General features: G+C 44.2%; 1 protein-coding gene across 3 annotated transcripts in view; it reads right to left on the bottom strand.

The window, feature by feature from the left end:
• The window catches only part of AGPAT5 (1-acylglycerol-3-phosphate O-acyltransferase 5), a 49,819-nt gene extending 33,999 nt beyond the window's left edge, over nt 1-15,820 (bottom strand). For all 3 annotated transcript variants that reach the window (XR_009047710.1, XR_009047709.1, XM_057696958.1), the window contains exons 1-2: nt 15,289-15,820; nt 3,885-3,954 (exon numbers count right to left, since the gene is read on the bottom strand). Coding sequence is in view for 1 of the 3 variants with exons in the window: in XM_057696958.1 (XP_057552941.1) it covers nt 3,885-3,954; nt 15,289-15,507 (289 nt within the window). In the remaining 2 variants the exon portion in view is untranslated. The remainder of the gene's footprint in view (nt 1-3,884; nt 3,955-15,288) is intronic.
• Between the last annotated feature and the right edge of the window lie 11,813 nt (nt 15,821-27,633).

Raw genomic sequence — 27,633 nt, 5'->3', positions numbered from 1 at the left:
ACAGGATTACAGGGAGACTAACTTTTAGCTGTGTGAAATTCTTTAGGCAATGCACCATACTAGACAGAATATCCTAAAGAAGATTTAGCCAATTTAAATGTTAAAAATTATCCTTTTGGGAAAACGTTTTATCAATTATTATAAATCTCTTAAATCTTTTTTTTTAAATCATTCATAAGTTAACTCTCTCTTGACGATTTAAGAGGTACGATGATTACATCTATAATGTCTACTTTAAATAGAGGGATGCAAAGATCTCCCCTGTAGTGCAGGATCCTCAGCAGTGGTGTCTATCCATCAGCGACACCTGCCCTATGGAACTAGCAATTAGCACTTCTCCCTAAATAAAGCGTGTAACTTCCTACAGAAGCCCTCTTCCTCTCCCCTTCCCTGTAATTCAAATCATTTCTTTCTAACCACGTCTTGGAAAGTGAATAACCAAGCTTGTTATAACTGTACCTAATGTAAAAGTAAACAGACTCAGAATAAATTCTGAGAACTTAGTGTATGGTTTCCAGGCTACAGTACATTCTGGAACATATTTGGGGTACAAGGCCAAAAAACAAGACTTGGTATCTTTTCCTGGAACAATCATTTTTTAAAATGTGGAAGAATTTGAGAATACATTTTTATATTAAAACACACATGGCTGCATCATGGCTTAGGATACAACTTCCAATAACTTTTAAGAGAAAGTGTAAAATTTACAAAGTATATCATGTTGTAATGAATTGTCCTGGCTATACCCTTAGACTTCTGCAATATTTTGTGGAAAAGTTTTAAGAACTAACTTAAGTAGTTGTGTCATCACTTTTTGCTACTCAATTACCTTTTTTTTACTTTTTTAAAATTCTCAACTAGGTTTCAGATAGGAGACACTATAATACAGCTGAGTTACTGACAGCTGAGAGGCTAATGTATTACCTTCATGACAGCTATTTACATTTTGTGTTCTGGCATGAATGACTTACGAGATCAAGAAATGTGGCAGGGTAAGAACTCTTCCCTGGTGATCCAGCCCAAGCAGTGCCCTTGTTCCCAGTAACTTGGAAGAGAGGAGGGGAGGGCAGTGAGGACAGGCAGCACGAGTAGAACACAGCTTTTCTCATCTGTGCTCATCAGGTAACAGCAGCTCCCAACGCCTAAGGGCACAGTGTTGGCTGAAGGAGACGCTACACAGGAGCACTTGCCTAACATGGATGGGACATGCCCTAGGGATTAGCCGTCACCATCGCCATCCTCACTCCTACCATTCGCTGCCCGAGCGAGCCTATGGAAACTGCCTAAACGCCTTGACCAGCAGACATGACTCACACCTGACCAATAAGGTTCAGAGAGGCTACGTTATTTGCCCACAGTCACGCAGCCTATTGCAGAACAGCCTATGAACACGGGTCTGACGCCACAGCCCAGGCCTCACCACACGTGTTGTTCGTCAATAAAAATGTCACCTAAACCAAGAAAAGGGAACCCTTCGTGAGATTAACAAGGTACTGAGTTCCAAAGCAGAGAGTTAAGGAGGCCAAGGAAGCAATAATGGCTGCTGCAGCCTCGCTGACTCTGGAGGGAAATAAGTGAAGAGACTAAGAATTCAGAGACAGCAAGGGCACATCAAGTGAAAACAGCGGACAGAGGGACAAATTAAAATGCCAATTCTTTAGTATGCCAGGCCAAGAAAAGACTCTTGTATCCTGGCAGGCCTCCTAGAGGGTGAGTGAGCAGGCCTAAGCTGAACAGCAGTCCTTGAAATGCTCTTTCTGCTATGGACATTTTCAGATTACTCGGTTGTGGTTTTTAATATCTCAAAAGGGTTTTAAAAACGGTACCTAGACACAACAGGCCAACGACCCACATCCCTGGATAAGTTTTAGGAGCCTCTGGAACCTCAAACTCTAGGCAAATTTTTATGTGCCCATTTCTTTGGGAAAAGGCTATGTGTCCTCCATCATATTCTAAATGAAGCCCGCAATTCCAAAGTAATTTAAAATCACTATCTAGTTATATTCCTAAATTACAGATTTCTTAAAGCATTCAAAAAGTAGTCTTCTCAACTCCTAATGACAGACTGGTGCGAGGCCGGTACCAGAAAGTCCAGGCCCTCAGAGGTCAGGTGAGAGGACGGGGATGCGGGCTGGTTCTCTGTGATGAGACACAAGGTTTTCACGTCAGCAGTGGGCTGACTACGGAGCTCACACTTCCCATTTTACCCTTTCAGGTCCAAACACAGAAGAATTTTGAAAAATCTGTGTTCTTCCAAAGTTCTCCCAGAAGTCCTCACTCTGAAGTAATGGATATAAAGGCCAACATACAGTAAGCACACAAATAACAGCAGTGGCTATAGGTTTTGTATCATCCTTATTATTACTACTCCTCCCACCTCCAGGAATGTTCAGAGAGTACTCATACCAAAGCTCTGCTACTAGAACACTATTTCCATTGAAACCTGGAAAAAAGAAAAGTGGGTAGGGAACCTGAACAGGAATTCTAAGAGAGAATCCTTTAAACAAAAAGAAAACTCTCAATGAAATTACCCAGGGGCTAAATATAAAGGACATTGGGGTACATGAGCCACTCCCTGCCCTAGACCCACAAATCCTTTTTATCTGGATATCGGAACCCTGGTAGACATAGGCCATCAGCAACAGGACAGGAATAGCAAGGCTGCGTTAGTAGTAAAAAGCCCGATATGATTGGAGAAACAGTCAAAATAGAGGAGGAAGTCAGGCTGCTTTATAGGCCAGAGTTAGAAAGTCAAATGTAATTAAATCAGTCACAGCAGGCACAGTAATAAAGTTTGGGAAATACAGATACATCAAATTCCTACCCACCCTTTGCAGCATCAACTCTTGACCTAGAAGACTGAGTGTGATCATTAGCAAGATAAGTTGAGAAAGACACATTTCAACTTCTGTACCTTCCCAAAGGTACAGGCAGTAATAAAAGTAACCATGAAGAAACAGTGCTGGCAGGAGGAAGACAAGAGGACAGTCCCAGGCATTCGCGATTTTCCAATCAGGTATTACCACTCATCAGCTTGTTTTTAGCTTTGAACTTCTGGGCACTACGTTTTTTAAAGTAATAAAAATGGAATTTAGGAAGTGTGCACCAAAAGCAGTTACAGCTTTGAGAAAATATGAAGTGGGATTTTTTTGGACTGAATTATTTGGAGAACAAAAAGTACCTTAGCCACTGTTACTTTCTTAGTTTGGTTACTGTAGAACAGTTATACAAGACACCATCACTGGGAGAAACTTTGCAAAGGGGTCAATGGACTCTACATACTCTTTTTGCAAATCCTTGTGAATCTATAACTACTTCAATATAAAAAGGTTTTTTAAAAGTACCCTGACCTAATTTAAAGTATATACTGAGCTATATTGGAGACCAGAGTTTTCCGTGATTCCTTTGTGAGAAGAGCAAGCTATAGTTAAACCAAAACATCTGAAGAAGCAAAAGCAACGGCAGACATTAGAAATTAATACTGTGTTTAGGAAACGAGTGAGTACACAAATATCATTACAACCTTTCTGCAGCTTATCAAAAAAAAAATGTTTATACACTATGATCCACAAACTCCACTTCCAAAAACAAAAAAAGGAAGAATACAGAGATTATTTAAAGAGATATTCAAAGAAAGAGAAAAAAAAGGAAAGAAAATAGCTTATATACACCCAGCAGAGGGAAAAGGAAAATTTATAGCTTTCACATGCCTGACTTTCCAAAAAAAGTAAAATCATAAAAATATAAGGTCACATATAATATCTGCATTGAAAATTCATGTTTTAACAAGAACAAATCCGTTTAAATCTATCAACAGAACACTACTTTGAATTATGTCTCTACTGTGTGTAGAGAAACCTGTTTCATGCAAATAAAATACAAACCTGTGCTTTGATGATTTGCTAAATATATTATATTTTCTTTATTTTTTGGCAAATCTCCATATAGCAATATCTAAAAGATAAAAGAAAGAGAAACATTACTTTGATATTTTAAAACATGTACTAGAGTAACATATAAAATATGACAGTGTCGAAAGACTGACAAATACGTGATGTCGTGAATATCCCCATGCACGATTAACAGCTATCAGACTTCTCCTAGGAGCCTCAGAGGCCGTCAGCAGCTCCTGTCCATAAAGCGGTTGAGGGCGGTGGGGGGTCAATGGTCACAAGGGAAAACAATGATCAGTATCCTCCTGAACTTCTACTGACTGCTCAGAACACCTGAAACGCTGCTCACACGGTACAGCGTACTTCAAAGAGCCTCCAGTGCAGTGGAAGAGACAGGCGTGCAGACGATAATTGTGATGAGATGTAATGCAAATATTTTGAGAGTACGGTCTATTTAAAGAACCGTCCACTGCAGGCAGTAGCAGCATTCATGAGGTGTGATTTCAGCAGAGGGGATGAAGGGAGGAATGTTCATGGAGAGAGACACAAAGGCATGGAAGTGGCAGTGTCTGAGGCCAGCAAGGGTGCACCTGGCGGGATCACGGGCAAACACAGGCTGCACCCAGAGTTGGTGAGCTGGCGCAGGTGGACCAGAGGGACAGGTGAACTAGAATGTAAGAAGTCTTCGGAATACCAAGCTAGAGATTAAAACTGTGTTCTGTAAGTAATGGGGCGACTCGGCCTCCCGATTAGGACTCTTTATATCTCCCTACAGAACAGCGGGAGCTCAGGATCAGTGCTCTCTAGGAGGGGGAAGCTGCAGACGGGGTGGGGGTACATAGTCAGCTTCCATTCTAGCAGTCACGTCTCTTGTCTTGCACTGGGTGGTGGGTACACAGGTGCTCCTCATATGAGTCTCTGTGTAGTTTTCTACATCTAACATATTTCATAATGAATTATTTAAAGAAATTGGGAGTATATTTTTAAAGACAGAAAAAGGAAATGACTCCTAACAGTGATATTTTTTTATTCAGGGCTTTTTTGTTTCTGTATCTTGTCATCATGGATGATTCAAGATTATGAATTAGCTACAGATCGATCTTTTTAGACAGTCACAGAGATGACCTTTTGATCACACACTACTCATTAACATCTTAACAATAGGACAAAGAAAAGGACATTAAGCCAACCTCTCTGTAGATGAAAAGAACTAGATGACAAAGTTCTAGAAACCAAGGACTCAGACTGAGATTTCTTATATCTTCCTCAGAAAACTAAACACTGCTATGCAGGTAATATGTGTTTAAATCTTTGCTCAATAATTTTTTATTAAGAAAGCATATCAATGCCAAAACAAAATACCAAAATCAATAACTTGATCTATGCAGGGTTATAAAGTGGAGTCCTGGTTTGTGAGCAATCTCCCTTCTTATCAACGAGCCAGAATTGCTTCAACACCATTGGGTAGGATGCACTGGGTTTAACGCACTGCAGCTACACAACACAGTACTTCTGGCTTGACCTCCCTGGATAAGATAGGACATTCACAATGAAAGGCTGAGGTTTAACTGATTCAAGCTGAATACCACTCTTTGGAGACCTGCCTGCCCTGAGGCTGAAGGCAGTGCTCGAAACACCCAAGAGACTCCACTTCCCCTTTCTTGCTCTGAGCTTCATTTCATGATGCATACCTGTACCAAAATATCACATTGAACACCTTAAATATGTATAATTTTTTATTTGTCAAAAATAAATTAAAAGTTTAAATAATGGGCATCTTTCACAGGACTACAGTATCGATCATATAGAGAAACAGCGTTACAAACTTTATCTCCTATAAAACCAAATATATCCCACTTTAAAACAAACAAACAAATAAATAAAGCAAGCATGGCAAGGTGAAAAGGAAACCACAAAAATAAGCACCATCATCTAATGTCATGACATACAATTCCCAACAGTGAATATAAACAACACACGCATTGGCACTAGAGCAGCGTTTGGCCACTATACAGTTCAGCTCTCTGATTCTACACTTTAGCAGGCTGAGGCACAGAACAGCCAAGTTGCCTTGTTCAGTGACCCATGATCAGTTAACGGCACCACTGCACTATTTGGGCTTAGTCCACATACTACATACCACACTGGCCTGGAAACGCCACAGTTTTCTACTTTTGTTTATAGACACAAACACGAACCGAAAAGCTCGGCAGGAAGGCCATCTCTGCAATCCCTGTAAGACTCACTCATTTTCCCCATCCCTAAATGGCTTCAAAAACAATTGACATTTTCAATATTTAGTTTGATTATCTCAATAACAAAGTTAAACATGCCCAGTGTTTAAAAGAAAGTAAGATAAGTAATGAATTCTGGTGGGCAAAACAGATGGGCGAAATGTGGAAGGAACAAAAATCTTAATTCACAGCCATCGAAGGAAAATACTAAATACATAGTTCATACTTTTAAAGAATAAAAGCTATCTCCAATTGAGATGCAAAAGAAGATGGTAAGCTTCCGACATAACATAATTTAGGATCTCAGAGTAGATACTTGGATTGATTGCCTCGTTAGTATTTTTTTTTATTTGTCACTATAACTTGTTTGGAATTCAACAGAAATAAAAAGTTACAAAGACTAGCCCTCATATTAAAAAATTTAAAAGTCTAAAAGCAAAGTAAGTGAAATGACGAACTGCAAATCTTACTGCAATAGACACAAATTATTAAGAACTCCAAATTAATGTTGATTAGCCAAAGAAAGGAATGCCTGATTACAATGTTTATGTACCAAATATATGCAATTTCTAAGGTCCTTCACTTAATTTATTTCCCAGGCTTCAAAGAAAAAGCATTTCACTCCAACTTAAAATTATCAAATTTTTTCTGTTCATGGAAGTGAAAAGGTTATTTGTTTTTAAATTTACTAACATGGAGGAGAAGTGAAAGTTTCAAGAGTGCAGATTCTCAAAATACTTAATAGGACAGTTACTACTGTCTTACTAACAAGTATATGATTAATAACTGGAGCATTTTCCAAATTTAAAAAATTAATAACTTACAAAATACCCATACATATAAGTTATGAAATGACTGATTATCTAAAAGCCACCTGCACCCTCTCACTGTAGTCATCGGAGATCAGCTTTTCCGTGCCATTTATTTACCTCCTCACTGCCATCTAATAACCCAGACCCCTTTTGTATCACACTAATCTCCCCGCCTTTTGCATCACAACAAACCTGGTCAGGCAGTGCATCCTTATTTCCAACTCACATTACACCCTCCTCAAGGCCCACAAACTCCTCAGTGGCAGGGACTTCATCCTTGTTCTTCCCAGAGTCCAGCACCCAGATGCTTTTCAACAGATGTCCACTGAATCAACATGCTGCACTTGTATTTTCCAAAGTAAGGAGGTGGGGAATAAACAAATACTTAAAATGCACCAGTGACTTTTTTTTTTTTTAGAACTTTCATTGAGATGTAATTGACATACAATAAACTGCATATATTTAGGGTGTACAATTTGGTATCTTTTTCTTATTAGTAATGCATATATGGCAATCTCAATCTCCCAATTCATTCCCCCCAGCCCTCCCCGCTTTCCCCACGTGGTGTCCATACGTTTGTTCTCTGCATCTGTGTCTCTATTTCTGCCTTGCAAACCGGCTGGTTATCAGTGACTTCTTAAAGGCAACATTCTGTGAGTCTTCTAGTACGAGTACCTGTATTTCAAGTCACCATCGCTTTTCTGGCAGGCACAGCTCTTCCTAATTCTCGTAAGCAATTTTAGATCATCTTCATTGTTCAACCTGGGGTTCCTCCGTTTTTAAAAAACTCATGTAAAGTCCCTCTAGAGAAAAATAACAATGTTCTCTCTCTGTTTTATTAATGCAGAAACAATGAAAACGCTCTTTGAATGATTATATTCATTGCAACTGACACACTGGTTATAATTCTGCTTGAGTCAAACAAGCTTGTTTATCTTGCACAAACGGCTTTCAGAAGACTTGGATTTAGATGTAGACACCGCCCTCTCGCCTGGCTCTCACCTTCACCTTGTTTTTAATTTGCTCCCATGATTTGTAAACTACTTGAAGACTCTCTCTTTTGTATCCTGAAAAGAGGTGGTAAAATGGAATCTAAAGTAATCCCATGTCTAGCACAATGGACCATCTAACCAACGATGCCATGGGGGCACAAAGTACAGCATTCTTTCCCTTCAAATAAAAAAAAAAAACTCTCCATTTATCTCAGTAACATTCACTGACTTTCAGCATGCAAAGCAAAATGTGATATTTTGAAAAACCTTCCCTCACTGTCCTTAGATACAGATGATGCTGCAGAAGGGAATCAGGATATGCCACCCCATGACATGCCACTTTGACAGGAGGATCCTTTCAAGCTTCAGGCAACTGAGCTCTCTGCCCTCCCCCTTTCCGCCAAAAGGAGACCTAAACTTCCCTTTGTAAAGGTGACATTCAACTCCACTCATAAAGGTGTTCCTTCCTAGAGGACCAGGAAGATCAGAGACCGCGCCCAGATGAGTCAGCAAACCTTATACACAGTCCTTATCTACCATATGTTTCCTAGCGACCTTCCCATGATTCACCAGCCCCAGGAGCCCAAGACCACCTTTCCTCTATCTAGTTATCTCCACAGTTTATTGCCCTTTGTTACAATGATATATACCCCCTGGGCTGAGTCTAACTGCCTCTTCTAGTTTTTACTTCTTTTCTGTGAGGCCCCAGTAAAAAGGTTAACATGTAAAATATTAAAATATTTTAAAAATATTGACATCAATGAAATTTGTATGCCTCTTCTCCTGTTAACTTGGCTTTTGTCAATTTAATTTGCAAGCCCAGCGACAGAAAGTTTTACCTCCTTTATGCTGCAATGTAATAGTCACTAAGGACACAGGCAGAAATAATTCAGTTAAGACTTGGATTTGAATCCTAGCCCACCACCTGATTAACTATATGAACTTGAGCAGAAGTACCTAACCCCTCCACACCTATTTTTTTTACTTTTAAGATGAGTGTGATGATAGTAACTGCTCCCACAGGTTGTGGTGAAATAAATGAGACCATGTGAACTACTTCACCCCATTCCTGGACCACAGTAACCATCCCCCAAATGTTAACTGTTACTATTATCATCCAGTAAAGTGAAATTGTTTCCTCAGAACTGTGTTGAATGATGAGTGGATAAGAGAAACATCTATCTAGTTTATCTTCCTTAAAAAATGGTCCCTGATTATGTAGAAATGCAGTTATAACGAATTTCAGCATAAATAAGTTTGCATATGTAATTCATACTCTATGATGTTTATAATTATCTGAAATGAATTTTTAAATGTATTTCTGTGCCAACAAAATATTTCAAGATCAAGTACAAGATTTCTACCATAATACACACAAAAGTATGGTCTTTTTCTGCCCAATCTGAAACATTTCCATGAATAGGAAAAGTATGATGCCCTTCTGAAGCAAGGTTAAAATATAAACAGTCACTTGTCTAATACTCAGTATACAGAAATAATGATTATGCAACATTTAAATGGAACCTTACAAATCACAAAGCTCCTTGTACACAACACATCTGTCACCTGTCTCTCACGCTGTCCTTATTTACAGAGTGTGTTTTTCCTGAGGATCTGCGATGCACCATCATTGAGCTCAGCAGCTTCACATATTATCTCAGTCTTCACAATAACATGACAGTAACTATTCCATTTAAGAATGAGAATATTGAGTTGAAAAGCTGATTTATTCAGGCTGACAGAGAATGGGCAAAGACCTAGGAAGTATCCCCAGGTTTCTCAGCCAAGATCTAAAAATCTTTTGACTGTAACAAAATTATTATCTGCAAAAATTCCAAATAAAAAATGTTAAATGAGAAGGCTTCCCATGTATCAGAAGCTTATGTAAGTTTTTCACTTTGAACATTAACCACAAGGAGATTAAGAAACTACTGAGAAAAAATTGAAAACAGACATAAAATACTTTCCTACAGAAATATATACAAATTAAGAACGGGAGCAAAGCACCATGTAAGCACACAAAGAGCTGGCATTCACTACATCACATCTGAGTCACCGCCTTACATTCGCCCGCCTGCCCCCAGTTAAGCAACCACTTGTATTCAGTTGTAGTACACCTATATTTCCTCAGCTCTTCGCTCATTTTATTTTGTAACACCTCATTACACATTCAGTTTAAGAAAAAAAACAAACTGACCTCTTTCTAACTGCTACATTGTGGGCTGAGATGAGAGACTATTTTATCAATGGAAAGGCCGGCACCTCGCATGTGGTTCTCACTTAACATGACTCCCCTTTCCAGGTAGCAACCCCCTCATTTCCTTCTGCTTCCAAATGTCACTTACACACACATACACAGCCCTCTAAATCCCCATGCAACACTTGCTTATTTGGGGTTTTCATTGCTAGTTCATGCAAAGAAGCAGAGGAAACAAACCTTACAGAACTGCTTATCTTTAAAAACTGCAAGAAGTACAGGTTTTTATTGCCAAGCAAACAAAGGTTTCTCTGTATTACTGGCTGTTCCAGAATTCTCTCTTTTAGCAGGTCTCTGACCTTATTCCCAGTCTTCCTTCTGTGGGCAGAGTGCATGTTTCTTCTTTCATCTATTAAGTAAAGAAAGCAAATTGACTCACTCCACCTGTTGACTCTGTTAGATCAAAAGTTGTCAACTAGTAGGGGCTCTCAAGAGCCCCCATCCATGCCTTACACGTGAGATTCATCCACATTTCCACACAAACACAGACCAGTGTCCCCTGCTGAGCGCTCTGCCCTTTTACTACAAGGGAACGATCATGTCAAGTTGCGCTCCCCTTTGCTGCCACCTCCGAGGGGCTACAATCTTGTAAAAGGGACAACATATACATTAACGTATGCTTATGTGATGTTAATGTTACAAGTAAGTGATCCTGACACTGAGATGGGGTGAGATCATGACAGATGAGGAAAAGCTGCCCGTGTTGGAAGAAAGTACACGGAGAAGAGCAGTCCAAAGGACTTGAGCATGTTCTCGAGAATGCACTGATAATTGGGGGGGGGGGGGGGCACGGGAGGAAGCAGCAGTTGGACTACAGGGACGGCAATGAATGGAAAAAGCTGGCCAAGGCAGAATTTAGACAGCCTTGAATGCCACGCTTAGGAGTCTTCATTTTTATTCACTTAGCCATTGAGAACCTCTTTTCCCTAAACACACCTGCTTACTCGTGCTTGAAGTAAAAACTCACAGTGGTTCCTAACAACTGATACAGCCTTCCCGAATAATCCAGCAGTCACATTTCTTTGTGTCACAAAGCTAATAAACACAGGCACTCCACTTTCAGTATTAGCCTCTGCTGTACCTGTTCGCCAGTGTTTCTCCTAGTATGAATACCCTGAGAGCAGGGCTCTTATCTCAACCAATATAACCATACCACCTAGCAAAGCATCTCTGGAAAATGGACCCTGAAGCTAGACTGCCTTGGACTAAATCCTGGCTTGACCACTACTGATGTGCTCTCCGTGTGCCTTAGTTCTCTCATCTGTAACTTGGGAAGAACGATGCCTATCTGGTAAGGATGACATGACTCACAAAGAGTACCTGGCACACACTCAGCGCTCACTAGATGCTAGGTTTGTTGCTCACGCCATCCTCTCCTTTCCACCCTGTATCCGATTACCAAACCCCATCAGCTACCTTAAAATACTCCTGGGATTCTTTCCATTCTTTCCATGCCCACTCTTCCCACTACTCTGACCATCATCTCTCATCTAGATTATGACAATACTTCCCAAACTGGCCCTTTTCAGAGCTCAATGCATATGTCACTTGCTCGGGGAAGTCTCCCCAAACCCCCAACCTCCACCCACTGGTTAACAAAGTCACAGAGTACAGCTACATTTTAATTTTCTGGTTGCTTTTTTGTGTCCCACTAGGATGTGTGCTTCATAAGGACAGGGGCCTTCTCCATGTTTTTCTTCACTCCATCCCACAGAATCCAGCACAGACCCTGGAATTCGGGGCACACTCCAATATCAGATGAATGAATAAAAAGTGGGTCCTGGGAAGTCACTACTTAGTTTTGGATTGTCTATTAATATTAACCTCTGCTAAGAAACCAGAGCAAAATGAGGAAATATTAAAGGAAAAATTAACTTATAATTCCATTTAAGAGCCAACTCTCAGTGTACTCAGTTCTACAAAACTAGACAAGTGTATGAAAGAGGGAAAGTAAATTGTGTATAGAGAATCATACCTTCTTTCGCTTTCCATCATAACAGCAAAGACGTGTCCCCACAGGGTATGGTATATTTAGTGCTACTATAAAGCCCATCTAAGAAGTTAACTTAATGGACAAGGAGTCTTCCCACAATTCATACATCTATTTAAAAGCTCTTGGCAGAAATCCAGTTACACACCAAACTGCTGCAGGCCTGGGAAAGGTGTGAGTAGGTAAGGGGAACTTTAACTCTCAAAATATCTTTGCAGTGTTTGAATATTTTATTGCACCTGTGACTTACAACAGAAAAATAAGGTATTTTTTAAAATCTCATGTGGATGCAACCTAAAATAACTGTTTTGCCCACAGTCCAGGAGTTATATTTATAGACTGTATAGAAACAAGGTTCTAATTACATTTCTGTAAGATTTTCTCACAAGTGTATTCCCTGGCCAGACTTAAATTGTCTGGAGTCATATTTAGACTGAGCAATGTTTAATTCCCTCTCTCAAAGGTTTGTGTCGTTCTACTCAAGCAAATGCAGGAGCACATCCAGACCTGCCTGGCTCTGTGACTCCCAGTTAAACTGAAGGAAGGAATCCAAGGCCTTCTTTAAAGGTCTTCACATGGAAGATAAACAGGTAGAGGGGAAAAAAATTAAGGATACAAGCAACAATTTATATTCTACTTAGAACTACTGATATTTGAGAAGAATCTGGGCAACATTTCAGCAGAAATGCAGAAAGAATCCATATGTGATTAAAAAGGGGCTGGACCTTTAAGGTTCCTTCTCTGATTCTAGATAAACATGTCTCATTCAAATACAATAGTTTCGCTGCTTTTACAACAAGATACAGAATACAAATTGAACTCGTTAAGAGTTTAGGACTATTTTGGGGGACACAGTGCTACAAAAGAAACCACTAGTTACACATGGCCTCTAGACATGAAGGCCTTGAGGGCTTCTGAGGAACCTGAAATCTTTCAAGTGAATGTATGAACTATTAGGGAAGCTGCATATTCTAACTGAACACATTATATAAACCTCAAAATCTTAGACTTAAATTCTATGTCTTGCTTCTAGTGTTACTTAAAGTAGGTTAGCAGAAAAACTAAATTTATTTTATATCAAACTTCACATTTGACTGTTATAATGTATCATGTCAGCATTTGGGGACGTGGGAATGAGCAGACAGTCATTGGGAATGAGCAGACAGTCATTAGTGTAAAATATACCTTAAAGCGCTGATTTAAGCTGGAAGAAAATGGTGACTAAAATACCTAGAGGGTTTCAGGGAGGAGGCATGCTGCACATCACTAGATATTCCGGCCTGCAAACATCAATGATCAATTTTTGGTGTATTCCAGTAGAAGGAGGGGAAAGGGCAAAATAAAAAAAATTTTTCATAAACAAAGAAAAACAAATTCTGACATTTAGAAGATTATCCCTGGATGCTGGTTCTTCATGTTTTTTTTTTTTTTTTGTCCAGATCTTTATTGGGGTATAACTGCTTTACAATGTTGTGTTGATTTCTGCTGTTTTTATAAAAGGATGTCTGATGGCCCACAAGTACAATTCAAAATTTTATTTTATGCGGGTCCCTTGACGAAGTCTGTTAGGAATCCTAGAACTGAGGGCCCACTGATCATCATCAGATTACACTTTTTAAAAACCATGTGCTGAGAATTCAAACAATAAATTGGAGGTCAACACTGAACACATATAAGGTAAAATAGACAATTTCAGAAACACTGTGAAATTTTACAGATGTTTTTTAAATTAAAAAACTTGCTAAACACAAATGACTTCAATGGTATATGTTATATTGTATGGGACATGTTATATGCTTTTAACTAAAATGTTAAAACCTGCCATAGGTGGAATTCTTTTTCTAAGGGTAAATGACTTTGTCATATATTCTGAGTCTGCATCCTAGCCCAGGCTAGCTGTCATATGATGTGAAATTAAATACTTATCATGACAAAACCACACATTTAAACAAATGTGGCTAAGTAAGAACAGAGTGGGGAAATGACTGGTTTGAATTAGTGAAAAGTTTAAATGTGGCCCAGTGTAAAAGTCAATTATTAGGAAACCAGCGTCTGGAAAAGTGATCTTCCTTTCTCTCTTTTCTAGGAAACACTTACAGATACTGATTTAAGCAGAGGCCCTGGCTTCCAGTTCCCTTCCCCCAAATCTCCAACTGGGGCAAACTCAGTCATCAGAGATCAACAGCATTGCAACTGCAAATGCAAAACAGTAGCTGGTAGACAAGAGGGTGAAAGCAGCTGCTGGGGACGGGGGGGGGGGGGGGGGGGGGACGATGACAAGAAGACACAATAAGGCCATCCCATCACTCCAACCCATCCTCACCAAAAAACGAAGAGGTCTAACTGAATATGAGAAAAACCAAAAATTAAGTTGTTTTTTCCCAAACTGGGGAACAAAAGGAAAATTCTCAATTGTTATTTTTGTGTAAGACTTCAATAATTAAATAAAGAGGGCCTTCTACTTTTGCTTGTCTTACAATTTAATCTACGAATCCAATCTCTACATTGAAAGAAAGTAACAGGAAGAAAGAAAGCAAGCAGACACACATTTAAGCCTAGTCAAAGTTGGCAAGCATTTTATCTCCGGTAAAGCTTCTACAGGAACGAACGTATTAATTTCCTCGCCCGGCTCTCACACTTGGGGAAGGATGCAGAACAAAGTTGTACTTCTTGTCCAAAGCGGCACATCCCTCTGTTTCAGGAGAAGGTCTCCGGTTTTTAAAAGCGCACTTTCTGAGTTCCAACACTCCCACCTTCTCAGACCAAACGCCAGAAACTGGTCAACCGCTCGCCCTACTTACACGCCCGTCTGCACCTGCCTGGCCAAGCCCCGTGACGGGTACTCACGAGAGAGGGGGAGGCGGGGGCGGGCGAGCCCCCTGGCCGGCGGAGGACGGGCTGCCTGAGCGAGCTCGGGTCCCCGCACGTGAGAGCGCGGAACCTCGCCCCCGGCGGGAGGATGGGGTCGCGGCACGTGCGGCGGGGCCGGCTCCGCACGGCAGGGAGGGACGAGGCCAGCCCAGCCGGGGACGCCGCGTGGGCGGCAGCGGGGACACGCGCCTGCGACCGCGCGGGCGTGGGGCGGGCGCGGGGGGCGGGCCGGGCCTCACCTGCACGCCGGTGTAGTTCTCGAAGAAGAAGAGCACCGTGCTCTGGTAGACGCAGTAGAGCCGGTCGTCCACCGCCCGGTAGAAGCGCGCAGGCAGGAAGGCCGAGAGCAGCCGCCAGGCGCCCCAGACCAGCACGTAGGTGGGCGCGGTGCCCAGGAGCACGGCGGCCGGCAGCACGCAGCGCATGGAGTGCATGTGGAGCACCAGGGACAGCAGCATCCTCCCGGCTCCTCGCGCCCCGGGCGCCGCCGGCTCTCTCGCCCGCCCCGCCGGGCCCTCGGTCGGCGGCCAATCACCGGGCCGGGCCGCGCCCCGGCGCCGCCGCCCCCTCGCCTCGCCGCGCCGCCCGCCGCACCTGAGACGCCCTGCCCGCGCCCGGCCCGGCCTCCGCCCGAGGGTGGGCGGGCGGGCGAGCGAGGCGTCCGGCGCGCTGATCCCGGCCGCGGGGCACGGGGACGCCGCGGCCCTCGGGGGCTCGGCCGCTCAGGACCGCTCCCGCCCCATGACCCCCGCGCGTCTCCCTGCGCCCCTGCCGGGGGCGGGGCTCCGCGCCAACAACGCGCCTCCTGACTGGTGGCCCGTTACCATAGTCCCCCCGGCGGGGGCGTGGCTCCGAGGCAAGAACTCGCCTGCTGACTGGTCGAGTGCCGCGGACGGTTGAGGCGCAACGGCCGCCCCGCCGCGCGGACGGCCCGGCTGTGGCCTCTGCGCATGCTTCAAACCTGGCTCCGGCTCCTGAGGAGAAAGGGAGGCAGCGGCTGGCGGGCGGAGCGGGGCGTGGTGAGGTGCGGGCCGAGGAGGGGCCCCGGCGGCCGCGTGCCCGTCGGTCCGGCTCTGGGCACAGGTTGGCTCGAGGGAGCGCCTCGCCTCCTGCTTGCACACCTGAGGGCCCCTGGCCCCCGGGACGCGCCCCGAAGCCGCGACATCCCCTTCCGTGGGGCGCCCAGGTGACGCGCGGTGCCCCGCAGCTGCCGCAGACCTTGGCTTCCCGGCTGAGGGGCCTGGTGCGGCCCACGGGGTGTGTCAGGCCTGCTGTGGGAGCGCCGGCAGGACACGGTCGGAGCAGGCGCGGCGGTGCGACAAGCGCTGCCAGGGCCGCCGCCCTGGGTGGTCGCGCCGGGCCCACCGTCTCCAGGTGGCTCCCCCGCCGCCGCCGCCTCCCCGGCTTCTTCCTCTCCTCCCCGCCCGGGGCGCGGCGCCCCCTTTCCCGCCCTTCCCTCGCCCGCTGGCGTGTTTCCGAAGCAGGCGCCTGCCTTCCCATCACTGCGAAGGTTACGCAGAGCTGGACGCCCTTTTTCAGGGCTGTTCACACGCCGTTTGTTTGATCAGGCCTGACCAAGCTCGCTCTCGCTTCACTTCCCCCGGCCTGGCTCTCTCTTCAGCTGCTCTCTGACCGTTTATGATGAGCCTCATTTTTGTGTGTAGCTCTCGAAGGTGCGTGCGTAAACGCGAGGAATAAAGCACTGGCAGCCTTCTCTGAGCTTCCCCCAAACCTGGCAAGTCAGGGCAGCTGTGGATTGATGTAGAAACAGATCCCGAGGCCTCCTGAATCCTTCTACTGCCCCTTGGCTATAGTGAGTGTGGTTTACTGCGTCATCCTTTCCAGGGATAGTTGCACGTCAAAAGAGTGCTGAATGCTTTACGTGAAAAACAAAAAAAATTTTTTTTTCCCCTGAATGCACGCCTGTGGTGTAGCTTTATGCAGGAAGGCATGTTAGTGGAAGATTCTAATCAGGGCCAGGACGCTGGCTACTTGATTTGACTATTTCTACATGGTTGACGTCGTGTAACATGATTGCCCCTTGAGGGACAAGTCCAGGTGCATGGAGACTGCTCAAGGAACAATTATTTGGACAGCTACATTGCCAACGGGAAGCGTTACGCAGTGGAAAGATTTTCACCGGGCACCTCTTTCTGCGGAAAGTAAAGCCCTGTGGGAACGAGCTTCTTTTTGGAGGGAAAAAGCCATGGGTGTGGATAGTGTGCCCAGCCAGTGCTGCTCACGCTTCCTTAAGCTAATCGAGACCTGGCATCTCTACAATTAGGAAAATGTATAAAGAGAGAAAGCTGGTTCCGTGTTAACATTACAGCCCGTACACATGAAGTCAGTCCGTGTTGTGATATGTGTAAATACGTTACTTCCTGGATTGAACTGCCTGTTGTTAGCAATATATAATTTAATTAAAATATAGCAATATTAATTTAATCAGGCATTGATTGGAAATGTCTGTCTTAATGGCACCTTAATTAAAAGAAATTGTCAAGTTATCCTTTGGTGCCCTGAGGTTATTACATCTTTCCCACCTAGTGCAGAACAGTGTGCTAAGATTGGGGGTGGGGGGCAAATGGGCGGGACCATTGTAAAGTGTAAAGTGGATCTGGACTCCAGGAATCGTCTCAGGCAGATCAAATGGACAGATACCTTTGAATCAATAAATCTACTTAAATGAACAGTCAGTAGCAGAGTGGTTACCTGAATAGGGCGAAGATGACACATGAAATGCTATGCAACAGTTAAAAAAAAAACAAGTAGACCCAAATGTATCATCATACATGAGCTCGTTACGTGAAAAAAGCAAGTTGCTGGATAATACGTGCACTATTATCCCATTTCTGTAATTAAAACGATAAGTTTCTAGATGCAAATGTCTAAAAACTACTGATGACAGTGGTTTTCTTGGGGGAGGGGAAGTAAGATTAGACGAAGTTAGCTGGACCTCCTATATTGAAAAGTTTTTACAAAGAAATATTGATTCAACAAATAGGTATCCAGCGTTCCATACACCACTTCATGCTGGTGTCAGAGATAAAGAGAGAGCGGATAGAGGCACTGAGGTCATGACCCTTGCGGTCTGGGTGGGGCACTGGGATTAATTTATTGCAGAGGCAAATAAAAATGGAGAAAAATAAGCAAAGAGGTGACTCTTGCAGGAGATAGCTAGAATGTGTGATCTACAGAGTTACTTGACCTTGGTGATAAGGAGGGGAGGGAGGGTGAAGAATGCCTCCCCAGTTCCAGGCTTGAGTAACCAGGTGGAATCTGGTTTCATCTAGGAGGGGTGGAAACAGGTTCTGTGGAGCATAGAGCTTCATCAGCTGGTGCAGTGGAGAGCAGCTTAAGGAAGACACAAGTTTACGAATACAAAATTGGATTTTAACATGGATATTTATTTAGAATGAGAAAAATAATTTTTAAGTATATAAATTTTTACAAGCCACAAAAATAAAATATTCAGAAAAATAAATACTTTGTTATGTAACTATCATAAATCGGTGATAAAGTATACCTTTTTTTGAATATAAAAACCATTTTATATTTTCTACACAGAAAAGTACCCGCCTTTCTAGCGTGATAAATGTAAGCTTGGTGTTCACCGTCTGTTGTTAGGACGCGTGATATTCAGCCTCACACCATGACTTTAATACATATTCAGTAAAACTCTAGGTTTATTTTGTGAGGGGGGAGGTGCAAAGAAGAAAAGAGTATGAACTCAATAAATGCATTCTAAAATTCATGTAGGGGAAGAACTCAAAAATTTTTGAAAAGGAGAAATACTGAGCATGGCAGACGGAGTGATGGTCATCCAAAGACGTCCACGTAATTTCTGGAACCGTGAACCTGTTAATTTGCACGGCAAGGTGAATTTAGGGCACAGATGGAATTAAGATTGCCAGTCCCAATCTTAACTGTGGAGCGAATCCTGGGTTATCCAGGTGGGCCCAATGTGGTCACGAGGGGCCTTAAAAGTGGAAGAGGGCGGCAGGAAAGGAGCCCAGAGTGATGTGCGTGGGGAGGAGGGCTCGCCTCGCCCTGGCTGGCTTCCAGATGGAGGGAGGGGGCCTTGGAAGGAGGGAAGAGCCCAGGACCTGGAAAAGACGCGGGTGCGGACCGTCCCCCGGAGCCCCCAGGAGGACACAGCCCTGCTCGGTGCCGTGACGGCTCCAGTGAGACCTGTTTCCAGCTTCTGACCTCAGAACTGTAAGATAAATTGGTTTTATTCAAGTTTCTAAACATGCAGTGATTTTTATAGCAGCAGTAGGAAACTAGTACACTGAGCGAGGGATTTTTCCAGTAGGTACCAACACATACTGTAGGGCTACAGTGACAGCACTTGCTAGTGAGGAAGCGGATGGCTCAGTGCGGCGAAACCAAGAGTCTAGAAACTCAGGTACTGCTGCGCGTGTGAGTTTGTATTTTGTCTCATGAAAGTGGCATTTAAACTATGGGGGAAGAGAATGAATTAGTCAAAGAATGTTAGTACCTGTGTGTGTTTTGGGAAACTGTTATAAACACGACAACCTACACCAAAATAAAAGCCAGATGGGAGAATTTAAACATAAAAATTAAAAAGTAAAAAACATACTAGAAAAAATACAGGGTAATCATTCTATAAACCTCACGTGGAGGTCTTTTGTTTGTTTTTAACTTGGCATCATACTAAGACAACAAAGTATTAGTTCTCAAGACATCCTGGCGTCTCCAGGGAGCAGTCTGAGGGAGCAGAGTTGAATAAACATCACTGTGTTAATTGTGTTTATATGCAAAACTGTGAACGTTCGTCCTGAATGCTGTGAGGTCCTAGTGTGTCTGAGGGCCTTGAAACACCCAGATTGATCCTGGATGAACTCAGGTGTGGAATGTAACTGAAGGAAGCTGTAAGGTGATTAGTTGTAAAGTGACTGCAGTAAGCGGAACAGAAGGATGCTGTCTGAACGTAGAAGCAAAGGGAAGCTTGTCTCCGTGTGAAAGAATGGAATGGGTATACCTTCTTGTCACTAACACTCAGAACATAGCCCAGTACTCTGCCTCTATTTGGTCAGCCTCCATGCAAGCTTTCATTTATTTTTACCTGTAAAAACGAGAAGGCATTCTTGTTCTAAAAGATTTAAACACTGTTTTGAATATTAAATGAAGTCGTCCTCACTGCTGTCTCGTATCCTACTTGCTCACCTACAGGTTATGGTTGTAATAAATAACTTGCTAGTTATTTTCTCGTCCTTCTGTTAGTGGATGTTTGTGCATGCCCTGCACTGCTCCCTTCTTGAGCTCTAAGATTTCCATTTAGATCAGACATCCACCGCTTCCCATCACAGCTCGTGCACTTTGGGGAAAGTTGATTCCATCCACTCCCTCAGGATGGGCCGTGATCCTGGGTGTAAGGCAGTGGTTTCCCGTGGGTGTTCTTGTTTTTGTTTTGAAGTGTGGACGTTGACCTCTTGAAGCTCCCCAAGACCATTTCGGGTGGTCCAAAGTCAAAAAATATATTTGCAGTGACACTGAAACATTATTTGGGTTGAATTTGGAGTAATGCTGGTGGGTAAACCTGCGAGCACCTTGGCATCGAGGCAGCGATACCAAAGTGCATGGTGGCCATGTGTTCGTCACCATGGACTCTTGGTGAAAAACCACTCACTTCACTTATGAATATCCTTGACGAAGCAATGAACATTAATTCTATGAAATCCTGACCCTTGAGTGCATATCCTTTTAACACTGTGTGAGTAAAGCGTAAGAAGGCATGAAGCATGTGTGCACCCTGATGGATGTACAGTAGTTCTCAGAGGAGAAAGTGATTTGTGAGCTAAGTTAGCTAGTTTTTTCCATAGAACATATTTTTTTTTTTCTTGAATAACAGATACACTATGGTTATTCTGTCAGATATTTTATCAAAAATAAACAACCCAGCTCTGTCACTTCAAGGGAAAACAACTGATAGTATTTCTGATAATAAAACTCAAGCTTTTCAATGAAAACTAGAATTTTGGAAAACCTAGATTTGCTCTCATGAACTTGACACGTTCTCAGTAATTGGATTTCTTTGGTTCTGTGGTGATACCAATCATTGTGCTTTCAGTATTGTGTGCCAACATTTAGAAGCTCTGCGTAACTCGGTGAAGCAATATGTTATAAATGAGTGCTTGGGGTCTGAACATCAGGCATGGGTAAGTGGTTATTTCAAAGTGCCAGGTAGACCAATGGATTTTAATGTAGCAGGGCACAAAAATTTGCTATGTCAAACTCCACATTGCTAACATCCTTTAAGAAATTACCAGTTCCTGAGTTTTAGTATAATATGAAATAATATTCACATTATCTGAAGGCTATTAAACTCCTTCCCTTTTCCAATCACATATCTGATTGAGGCTGGATTTTCTTTAGATGCCTCAGCCAAAAAAACCCACAAACAAACATGGCAACAGACCGAATGCAGAGAATCCAGCTGTATTCAATTAAGCCAGACATTAAAGAGATTTAACAAAAAATGTAAAGCAGTGCCACTCTTCTAAAATTCTTTGGTTTTGAATTTTTTTTCCATAAAAATATATTAACATACAATGGGCTTATTACTGTTTTCTGAAAGAAATTGCTAAATATTTTAAACTTCTCACCTTAATTTCCAATTTAGTAAACAGCAATAGGTGTAACTTGGGTTTAAAAAAAACAAAACCAAACTCCTTGTGTAAAGGGTTCCTGAACCACTCCTGCAGGACAACCAAAGTAGCCTTACTTCTGTTTCCACGAGAATCGGTTTAGGGATGAACCAACCCTCTTAGGGCTGCTGAGTCTCAAGTGGAGATTATTGGGGGTCCTGGAAACACAGCTTGTTAAGACTCTACCAAAGATGCTACCAGAAGTGTTCCTCTTTTGGGGCTGATGAATTAATATTGGGGTGAAACTTGGACCCTACAGCCAGGAAGTCAGCTTCAACCTGAAGGCAGAGCCGAGAAATAGGACAAGAAGCCTTTGACTTAATCCTTGGTGTGTGTTTCACAGCTGATCGGATTCAACAGCCCAACTCTCAACCTTCTAGTTAATGAGCAAACAAGCCTCCATTAAAGCCAGGTTGAGGTGGGTTTCTCTCATCTCATCCACTCAGTCCTCTATGCTGGAACCCTAGAGGCTATTCTATGTTTCCTGCTCCTTTCCTGCTCCTCACCTGCTATGCCCATTGGCACTAGGCCATTCATTCGCTCCCTCGCTCATTCAGCTAGTTATCGAGCACCTGTTACGTGCCAGGCCCTGGTCTAGGATCTGGGAACACAGGAAGATGAGGTCCCTGTCTCAGTGTCACTTCCATGTCGGTAGTGAGAGATGGACCAAGTTACAAGCGCAAGCACTGAATTAAAATAGGCAGATGTGATAGAGGGTTGTGAAGTGGCTCCTTTAAATCATAAGGTAAGGAAATGTCCCCTAGGGAGTGGACATTTAAGTTAAAAACAGAACGAGGCACAGAAGGAAGATGAGCGCATATCAAGCTGAGGATGCAAGTGAAAAGATCCAGAGGCAGGAAGGAAGGAGCTGGTGAGCAGCAGGTCTAATCTCCCAGCGGCTAAGATCCTCGGTCCTTCTTGACTCTGCTCTGCCCCACCCCACATCCAATCCCTCAGTAAACTACTGTTTCACCATCACAGTCACCCAGATCCCATCCCCTCTCCACCTCATCCAGGTGCTCTCATGTCTCACCTGTGGGAATGTCGTAGCCTCCCTCGAATGTCCTTTTGACCCTCGAGCCCCCTCCACCTTCCCTGTCACTGTCTTCTGCACAGCAGCTGCTGTGGGTGAACTCTGTCCCCTTCACAATCCCTGTGGTGAAGTCCCAACCCCAACACCTCGGGATGTGGCTGGATATGGAGATAAGGTCTTAAAAGCAATGGGTGGGGTAAAATGAGGTGCTGAGGGCGGGCTTTAATCCAGCATGACTGGCATCCTTGTAAGAAGTGGCAGTTGGGACACAGACACGAAAAGGCAAGGTGATGGGAAGGAAGACAAGGAGGAGACGGTCACCTCCCAGCCAAGGAGAGAGGCCTGGGACAGCCTTCCTCACAGCAGCACGGGGAACCAGCCCTGCCCACACCTTGCTTTCGGATTTCTAGCTCCCAGAGCTGAGGGACAACGTCTGTTGTTTAATCCCTTGGTCGCTGGAGCTCTGTTATAGCAGCCTGAGCGAACAGAAACAGCAGCCCCAGGTGTTCCTTCTGTTAATGCTCTGCACGAGGTAGTTGACCCTTGGACAACTAGGGGTGCTGGGGCTCCCTGCTGTCGAAAATCTGAGTATAACGTAAAGGTGGTTCCTCCGGTGCTGTAGAATTTTTTTTTTTTTGATAGGTAAGAAGTTTATTTAGAGATTTATTTAGAGAGAAGCTCTGCAGAGTGTGGGCCAGCTCAGAAGGTGAGAAAGGCTGGTACTGTAGTATCTACCATCAAAAAAAGTCCAAGAATAAGGGGACCCTTGCAGTTGGAAGCTGTGTTGTTGAAGGGTCAGCTGTACTCCCATCTCGGAGTCTGAGTCCTGCCTGTGCCCCCCCTCCTCCCAGCCCCCCCTCCTCCCCACCCCCCACCCCCAACCGCAGGCACCGCAGCTGTGCCGTGGACGCCAAGCTTCAGCTGTGCAGTAACTGTCAGGACTGAGCCCTCCTCAACCTGACTTTACTTTTTGTCCCGGGAAGATAAGGTTGTCAGCCAGTAACTCGGTCGTTGTCTCCAGAAATCTCTCAAAATTCCATTGATGCAGGGGATGGGCGGCCGGGCCAGCCCCTTGTCAGAGCCGCAGACAGCTTCCCAGGGCAGTGGGTCCCTCCACAGTGTGCGGAGCAGAGAGGGACTTGGGCCTCAGACTTGCTCGGGGCCCTTGCCTGGCTGCGTCTACCCGTCGGGAACCCCCATCGCTAACTGCCCAATCCCAATCAGGTCCCCACATTGACTGAAAGGCCTCCCCAAAACCTCTCAAACCCAGACCCCCAACCCTGCCAATGCCCTCTCCTCTCCCACCTGGAAGATGATATTCTTGACTGCAGTCAGGAGCTGGTTTCACTTGATCCATGAGTTACTCTGGTCGTTTTAAAGAGTCGACCGTCCTGGCCTCTTGCTGTTCTTCCTGTGCCTCGAGCAGGACAGGCCTTCCCAGAGCCTAGAATTTTCCTCCCCATATATGGACATGCTTGTCCTCTCTTTCCCAGTCTCTGCTAAATGGCATCAAAGAAACAGCCTCTTAACCATGTTGAATAACACGTGCCCCTTTGTTATTACTTGTTCACCTTGTAACAGACATTGCTAGCTTTCCCCAATATCCACACTCCCCTTTTATAATAATTAGTTCCCTAATTTTTACCTAGGTACATGGCTGCCTAAATTACTGTTTCCCAGCTTTTCTTGCACCTGGATGGTTTGACGAGCCAATGAAATGTAAAAGGAAGTGATGTGTGTGGAGTATAAGATGCATGGTGTACCCTTCTTTCTTACTGGGTGAGAGCATATGCAATGGCTGGAGTACCAGCAGCCATGTTGGCAGGCATGCATGGCAGAACAATCATATGAAAATAACTCAAATTCCTGATACTCTGGAGCATCATACCAGCCCTGGCCTTTTTACTTCCAATAAGTAATAAGCAAAACAAACAAAAACACAACGTTTAACTTCTTTTTAAGCTTGTTTTAGGTTTTTGTTATTTGCAGCCAAATCTGATCCTAATATAATTCTTCTTACTCTGCTTTATATTCTGTAACATTTATTTCTATGTGACATATTATGTAATATCTGTCTCCCCCTCACTCTAAGGTAGGCTCCTGGAGAGGTAGGACTTTGTGTTTTTACTTTACTTGCTAGGCATTGATCCAGGCTGTAGAAATAATAAAAAGTGGATGAATTAAAGAGGCAATCTGCACTCCAGGAAGACGTGCCGTGTTTTTTCTCTAGGATTGATTACATCCCCCCAGCACACTGCCACTATGTAGGAACATAGGGGGTGCTTTCCTAACCCATGCCCCCTTCTTTGGCAGTGCTCCCCAGAGGCACGACTAAGTGAGACAGATCTATAGAATTGGGTTTGTACAAGGGAACCCCCTCTCCAGCCTCCAAGGTTGGATCCAAGGTAATGAAGTCAGACTCTCAGGTACAGATTACAAGCCAAACAGGACTCAGCACTGGAGCACAGAAGTCATGTGGCATTGCGGTCATAATTGGTGCCATGGAAACCCCAAACACATGTGTTGATGCTTTGGGAGAAGAACAAATGAACCTGCAAAGAGACCAATGCAGGCTGCACACAGCTCATGTGCCCTGCAAGAATGGCGGAGAGAAGGAAGCCAAGCTGCATCCCAGCTCTCCTGTGATTTCCAGCTGACTTCCAGCAACTGGGTTCATGAAACTTCCTTGATTCTTCATGATAACTTCCCTTCTACCTAATCCACTCTGAGTAGGTTTGCGATCGATCGTTGTTTAGGGATGATCCTGCTAAGCCTCCTTGCATCTCGTTGGGGTATGTGATCTTTAGGACAGCTGTGACGCTCTTCCCAGTCTGGTCCAGGCCTGCCTTTCTGCCACCGTATTCTGTGGCTTGCCGCCTTCTGAACTAAGCTGCATTCACACAAGCCCCTTTCGTGGTCTAAAACAGCCATGCTCTTTCGTACCTTGGCATTTTTGTAAGCACCATCATTTATGCTGGAATGTTCTTCCTCTCTAATTCACCCATCCAGACCTAGCTCAAGTTTTCTTTCTGCTGAAAGAACCCCCAGACCTTGTCCCCTCCTCCTTCCCCTTCAACACTCCCTTGAGAGTGCCTCGATCATAGGACTTACCCTAAGTTATTGCAATTTGTTGAAATACCTGTTGGTGCTTTTCTTACCCAGAAGGTGCTTTTGAAGCCATCTCTTCCTCCTCTTTGTAGCCTCCGCCCAGACCCTCGTCCCCATGTGTCAGATGCTCTGTCCTTCTCTCAACCTTCTTAAGCCTGTCTGTGATCAGCCTTTGCCTACCAAGATGTCGCTCCACAGCAGCCACTCTCGTTCTGTAAATGTCCTTGAGTGAGTCCATTTCCATCTATGGGTCTGGCTCATCCATTGTTTGCTAATGGCCCCCAAGTCTACAGACTACTTCTCCTGAGCGACAAACATTTTTTTAAAAATCTGCATTCTTGACATCCGAGCCTGGAAATTCTACACGAATTTTATTTTATTTATTTATTTTATAGTTTTGTTTTCCTTTTAAATTTATGTATTGGCTGTGTTGGGTCTTCATTGCTGTGTGTGGGATTTCTCTAGTTGTGAGCGGGGGCTACTCTTCATTGTGGTGTGCGGGCTTCTCAGTGTGGTGGCTTCTCTTGTTACGGAGCATGGTCTCTAGGCACATGGGCTTCAGCAGTTGTGGCTTGGGCTCTAGAGCGCAGGCTCAGTAGTTGTGGCACATGGGTTTAGTTGCTCCGTGGCATGTGGGATCTTCCCGGACCAGGGCTCGAACCTGTGTCCCCTGCATTGGCAGGGGGATTCTTAACCACTGCACCACCAGGGAGGTCCAAGAATTTTAAAATGTTCTTAGCAGAAGGTATCTCCAACAACACCACTCTGCTCTTTTCCCTGAATCCTCTCAGTTTGCTGTTAAAAGACTTGAAGTCATGCTTCAGTCTTCCCTCAGCTTCATTGGTGCACATCCCACCCTATATATTATTCAGTTGGCTGGTGGGCTTTTCTTCCAATTCCTTTTTTAAGACATGGCTTTTGTCACTTCTCCCGTCTTCTCCACGGGTACCAGGGACTTCGCTGAGCCCTTGACCTGCTCCCACCTGGACTGCTGTGCTGCCGCCCTAGTTCAAATGCTTCCCATGCTGCTGCCAGCGCCACCTCGCTAAAAGAAATCTGACGTCATTCTCCCTCCTCTGAAAAGCCTTCAGTGACTCCTCTTTTCTAAGGTTAAAATCACACTCTTCATGGTCTCCAAGGCCTTTCGCAGTCTGGCCCCGCATGCTCTGCAGCTGTGCCAAGCACCATTGAGGTCGCTGGCTCTATACCCGAGCACTGGCCTGCCCCACAGCTGCCTCCCAGCCGCCCTGCGAGCAGCAACCCTTCCGTGGACAGTAACATCCGGCCACCTGTTTCTCCTGGATTCCGCTTCAGATATGACTCATGCTGTTGGCGGGGCGCTTCAGCTGTGACTCTTCCTTTCTAATTTTGTCTCTTTGGAAAGGATTTGAACTTGACATATGGTAATAACTTGTTTTCATTAGTTGTGTGTACATTTCAGTTTGTTACAAATAAGCTAGGCAGCAACTTACAGTGATGCCTGCAGAATAGAAAAAGTAATGAGAACATTGAGGAGAGGTGGGTACCTGATGGCAAGGTGAGGTTGGTGCTGTGCAGGCCTCTTTGTGATGAGACCACAGCCTCATCCTGAGGTAGGCTCTCGGCTTTTGGAGCCACGAATACACAGAAGTACCAGTCCTCGTCACAGTTAACACTAGACTGACAATAATAAACAGGTAGTAAGTAACATTGGCCACGATTGCCTTTGATATACATAGTTTATGGTCACCACGCACACTGCAGGATGCTGACAGAGTAGAAGGCTCTTTTGT

This window comes from Hippopotamus amphibius, chromosome 10 (genome assembly GCF_030028045.1).
Source record: "Hippopotamus amphibius kiboko isolate mHipAmp2 chromosome 10, mHipAmp2.hap2, whole genome shotgun sequence".
In the NCBI taxonomy this organism is placed as follows: domain Eukaryota; kingdom Metazoa; phylum Chordata; class Mammalia; order Artiodactyla; family Hippopotamidae; genus Hippopotamus; species Hippopotamus amphibius.
Note: the sequence above shows the minus strand (reverse complement) of the source record. Positions and strands in the feature narration are given on the sequence as shown.